Consider the following 6000-nt stretch of genomic DNA (forward strand, 5'->3'; position numbering starts at 1 on the left):
CTCTGCACCAGTACCCTTCTCCTCCTCTGCACCACTACCCTCCTCCTCCTCTGCACAACTACCCTCCTCCTCTGCACTACTACCTTCTTCCTCTGCACCACTCCCCTCCTCCTCCTCTGCTCCACTACCCTCCTCCTCCTCTGCACCACTACCCTTCTCCTCCTCTGCACCACTACCCTCCTCCTCCTCTGCACCACTACCCTCCTCCTATTCTGCACCACTACCCTCCCCCTCCTCTACACCACTACCCTCCTCCTCCTCTGCACCACTACCCTCCTCCTCCTCGGCACCACTACCCTTCTCCTCCTATGCACCACAACCCTCCTCTTCCTCTGCACCACTACCCTCCTCCTACTCTGCACCACTACCCTCCCCCTCCTCTGTACCACTACCCTCCTCCTCTTCTGCACCACTACCCACCTCCTCCTCTGCACCACTACCCTCCTCCTCTGCACCACTACCCTCCTCTTACTCTGCACCACTACCCTCCCCTCCTCTGTACCACAACCCTCCTCCTCTTCTGCACCACTACCCTCCTCCTCTGCACTACTACCCTCCTCTTACTCTGCACCACTACTCTCCCCCTCCTCTGCACCACTACCCTCCTTCTCTGCACCACTACCCTCCTCCTCCTCTGCACCAATACCCTCCTCCTCCTCTGCACCACTACCCTTTTCCTCTCTACCACTACCCTCCTCCGCCTCTGCACCACTACCCTCCTCCTCCTCCTCTGCACTACTACCCTCCTCCTCCTCCTCTGCACCACTACCCTCCTCCTCCTCTGCACCACTACCCTCCTCCTCTTCTGTACCACTACCCTCCTCCTCTGCACCACTACCCTCCTCCTCCTATGCACCACTACCCTCCTCCTCCTCTGCACCACTACCCTCCTCCTCCTCTGCTCCACTAACCCTCCTCCTCCTCTGCACCATTACCCTCCTCCTCCTCCTCAGCACCACTACCCTCCTCTTCTGCACCACTACCCTCCTCCTCCTTCTCCTCTGCACCACTACCCTCCTCCTCTTCTGCACCACTACCCTCCTCCTCTGCATCACTATCCTCCTCCTCCTCTGCACCACTACCCTCGTCCTCTGCACCACGACCCTCCTCCTCCTCTGCAACACTACCCTCCTCCTCCTCCTCTGTACCACTACCCCTCATCCTCCTCTGAACCACTACCCTCCTCCTCCTTTGCACCACTACCCTCCTTCTCCTCTGCACCACTACCCTCCTCCTCCTCTGCACCACTACCCTCCTCGTCCTCTACACCACTACCCTCCTCCTCCTCTGCACCACTACCATCCTCCTCCTCCTCTGCACCACTACCCTCCTCCTTTACACCACTACCTTCCTCCTCCTCTGCAACTCTACCATCCTCCTCCTCCTCCTTAAGAGATGGGTGTGAGGAGTAGCCAGGTGTGGGCTTCAGTATTCCCTTTCATCTGCAGGTGTAGGTGGGGAGAGTTGCCAGGTGTGGGCTTCAAAGTTCCCTCTCATCTGCAGGTGTAGGTGGGAAGAGTAGCCAGGTGTGAGCTTCAATCTTCCCTCTCATCTGCAGGTGTGGGTGTGGAGAGTTGCCAGGTGTGAGCTGCAATGTTCCCTCTTATCTACAGGTGTGGGTGTGGAGAGTTGCCTGGTGTGAGCTTCAATGTTCCCTCTCATCTGCAGGTTTAGGTGGGGAGAGTAGCCAGGTGTGAGCTTCAATCTTCCCTCTCATCTTCAGGTGTGGGTGTGGAGAGTTGCCAGGTGTGAGCTGCAATGTTCCCTCTCATCTACAGGTGTGGGTGTGGAGAGTTGCCAGGTGTGAGCTTCAATGTTCCCTCTCATCTGCAGGTGTGGGTAGGGAGAGTTGCCAGGTGTGAGCTTCAATGTTCCCTCTCATCTACAGGTGTGGGTGGGGAGAGTTGCCAGGTGTGGGCTTCAATGTTCCCTCTCATCTGCAGGTGTGGGTGGGGAGAGACTCCTGCGAGGACTTCACCGGAGGGGCGTCACTGGTGATGACCTTGAGATTGACCTTGCGACTATGTTCCGGTACAGTGAGGAGAACAATAAGTACCTCCGAGAGCTCAGTGCGTCGCTTAACAATTTTAATACATTTTATATATGGTAGATTGTTGAGACCAGCCTCACGAGACCAATAATGTACAAGGACACATCTACGAGGAGCTGGTTGTTGAGACCTGCCTCACGAGACCAATAATGTACAAGGACACATCTACGAGGAGCTGGTTGTTGAGACCAGCCTCACGAGACCAATAATGTACAAGGACACATCTACGAGGAGCTGGTTGTCGAGACCAGCCTCACTAGACCAATAATGTACAAGGACACATCTACGAGGAGCTGGTTGTTGAGACCAGCCTCACGAGACCAATAATGTACAAGGACACATCTACGAGGAGCTGGTTGTTGAGACCAGCCTCACGAGACCAATAATGTACAAGGACACATCTACGAGGAGCTGGTTGTTGAGACCTGCCTCACGAGACCAATAATGTACAAGGACACATCTACGAGGAGCTGGTTGTTGAGACCAGCCTCACGAGACCAATAATGTACAAGGACACATCTACGAGGAGCTGGTTGTTGCTGAGAATTTTGGTATGCTGGAGGTATGAATGAGTTTTGGTATGCTGGAGGTATGAATGAGTTTTGGTATGCTGGTGGTATGAATGAGTTTTGGTATGGTGGTGGTATGAATGAGTTTTGGAATGCTGTGGTATGAATGAGTTTTGGTATGGTGGTGGTATGAATTAATATTAGAATGTTAGTAGTATGAATGAGTTTTGGTATGCTGGTGGTATGAATGAGTTTTGGTATGCTGGAGGTATGAATGAGTTTTGGTATGCTGGTGGTATGAATGAGTTTTGGTATGGTGGTGGTATGAATGAGTTTTGTTATGCTGGTGGTATGAATGAGTTTTGGTATGCTGGAGGTATGAATGAGTTTTGGTATGCTGGTGGTATGAGTGAGTTTTAGTATGCTGGTGGTATGAATTAGTATTAGAATGTTAGTAGTATGAATGAGTTTTGGTATGCTGGAGGTATGAATGAGTTTTGGTATGCTGGAGGTATGAATGAGTTTTGGTATGCTGGTGGTATGAATGAGTTTTGGTATGCTGATGGTATGATTGAGTTTTTGTATGCATTGTATTAATGTATTTTAGTATGCTGGAGGTATAAATAAGCATTTGTATGCAGATTTTATTAATACGTTTAGAAATGCATATTGCATGAATAACTGATTTTGATATACTGATTTTATGAATAATTTTTGGCATGTAATTTATATATTAGCATTTTCGACACTTTGTATCGATATGATTTTCTTTACTATTGTTTATTGGATCAATATTATTAGTTTTAGCTGTTTATTTTTTAAGGGATTTTAGTTATTTTGACATTTTAGGAATTTTAGGCATTGAGAATTTCTGTCTCACTTTTAGTCTGTCTTATCCTTATTATCCTCAAGATCAAGCAGGAGCATATATACACCTGTGTTATTGTAAGTTGCTTAATGTACAACTAAATACAGTAAGTTGCCGACTGTAACTTACTATAATGCATTAAGCAGTTTATTGTATGTGCACTTTAATATTATCAGTATCCGATTGTAAACTTGTTCTACTACAGTAGCTAGCCTTTTTAGGAACTTTCTTTATTACAGTAAGTAGCGTACTGTACAAGTACTTTAATATAGTATGCAGTATACTGTTCAAGTAGTTTAATACAGTAAGTGTCCTTCTGCTCACTTAAATGTACAATTTCTTTAGTAAAGAAACTACCAAGAATCTGCCTTTAAAGGAGAAATTGAGTATAACCTTGGATTGTCAATGAGAAGTCTGAGAGCAATAGTACACCAAGAACTTCAACAAAATCTTGTAGATCTGAAGCAAAGTGAAATCGACACCAGTAATTCCATCTATCATCATACTATCATGCAAGAGGAGCCACACATCTATGGTTCATCCAATAAAATCAGCAGACTTCTAGATGTTACTACTGCTCGGTTTAGACTCGATTATAAGTATCTCTAGGAATTCTCATTATCTGCTGATGTAGACCTGACCAAATGTAAACTGTGTTAACAAAATTATTCGCACACCCTCCGTCACTATGTGATGGAATGCGAAAAGATACGTGAATTCAGAGACAATTCTATAAAAATGTTCTAAAGATGAGTAAATGTTTCATTCAAAATGATCTGCTGCCAGAGATTTTGGCCAAATATCCCCAGTTTGCAAACTGTAGGTAGTAACTAAGAGTGATTGTAACCTATCCACCGCTGCCCACTGGATGGGGGGCGGTGTGCAGGACAAACATATCAATTGTGACACTAGCTCTCCACATATGTCAGTTGCTTAATTTAGAAACTTTACTTGTGGTCGATCTCGAACCCATTGTTGATGTGACGACTTATACTGAATTTTGTAACTAGCTCATCAAGATTGTAACTTGCTTAGCTAAATGAATTGTGGGGTTCAGTCCCTGAGCCCATTATGTGCCTCTGTAACCCTTTCCACTACCGCCCACAAGATGGGTATGGGGTGCATAATAATTGAACTAAACTGTACACCTCCTTTGATACTGTAAGTAGTACTGTACTACGGTTTTAATAGTTCAGTACTGCAAGTATTAAAGTAAATACATGCATTATCGGAAATAAAGTAACATATAAGTTTAAACAATATTAACACTTATTTTCACTCATTCTCTGAAGTCTATTGTATTATTGTTTGTAACTTGCTAGTGGTATATGATATGACTTTTTCAACAGAAACAGTAAGACAAATCCGAGTGGTAAACGTTGCCAATGGTCCTCAGGACTCTGGCCTGAGACCTGTCTTGTTTACCGTATATATAAACCATGTTGATACAACACTCAAGTGCAACATTACCATAGTTGTCAATGGTCCTCAGGACTCTGGCCTGAGACCTGTCTTGTTTACCGTATATATAAACCATGTTGATACAACACTCAAGTGCAACATTACCATAGTTGTCAATGGTCCTCAGGACTCTGGCCTGAGACCTGTCTAGTTTACCGTATATATAAACAATGTTGATACAACACTCAAGTGCAACATTACCTAGTTTCCGATGATACAAAAATGTTGATAGAAATAAATTAAGAAAAACTTAAAATCGTTGCAAGATAACTTAGGCTTTTAAAATTTAACAAAAGATTTGCATATGATGATCGATACTGTCTATGCAAAGTTTAATATTACTTTGACTTTTCTTTAAGTGACTAGAGAGGAAAGTCATATTTAGAAAAAAATCATTGAAGATGACCTAACTAGTTACATCTGAGGGTATAAGACTCAGTGATTGTGACAACCTTTCCTGACATTTTCCTGTCATAGACACCGTCACTATACCTCACTGTCGAACTGTTGCTGCTGACAGTGAGAACAGTACCCAACCTTAAAACATTTAAACTGGGAAAAAGTCACCATTGCTGACCTGGAAAAACTTCGAGTGTCTGTTTAACAGAAAATTTTATAATATTCATATATCAATCATTGTTTAAATATTAATATGAAATTACGCAATTCACGTTAAAATTGGTGATAGTTGAATAGCTTTGTTAGTGTAACGCATGTCGGCCTGGTTGAGCGGTGCTATGGGCGCTTCGTAGGGCATGTGAAGTGATTGGGTTATGGGGGTGTGGGGGGGGGATACAAGTGCGCCTCAATATGGGAGAGCAGATGTCTGGCGTGTGTAGGAAGGGCTCGGGTTGGTTCCCCCAGCTGGAGGAAGATACGCCATTGGGGGTCTTTGATTGGATATACACACAGCGAGCAAGCTGCAGCCGGCAAGACAGCCTGTCATCCAGTTAGACAGCCAGTCAAGCCAGCCAGTTAGACAGCCAGCCAGTTAGACGGCCAGCCAGCCAGTTAGACGGCCAGCCAGCCAGTTAGACGGCCAGCCAGCCAGTTAGACAGAGACAGACACAGAGAGAGAGAGAGAGAGAGAGAGAGAGACACACACACACACA

At 45.3% G+C, this 6000-nt stretch overlaps 1 protein-coding gene across 1 annotated transcript in view; it reads left to right on the forward strand.

Annotated features, from left to right (window-relative positions):
• LOC123753764 (uncharacterized) overlaps positions 1 to 4684 on the forward strand; it is a 125202-nt gene extending 120518 nt beyond the window's left edge. The window contains exon 4 of the mRNA XM_069303181.1: positions 1944 to 4684. Within this exon, the coding sequence (XP_069159282.1) occupies positions 1944 to 2110 (167 nt within the window). The 3' untranslated portion in view covers positions 2111 to 4684. The remainder of the gene's footprint in view (positions 1 to 1943) is intronic.
• Positions 4685 to 6000: the final 1316 nt, after the last annotated feature.

This window comes from Procambarus clarkii, chromosome 49 (assembly GCF_040958095.1).
Source record: "Procambarus clarkii isolate CNS0578487 chromosome 49, FALCON_Pclarkii_2.0, whole genome shotgun sequence".
In the NCBI taxonomy this organism is placed as follows: Eukaryota; Metazoa; Arthropoda; class Malacostraca; order Decapoda; family Cambaridae; genus Procambarus; species Procambarus clarkii.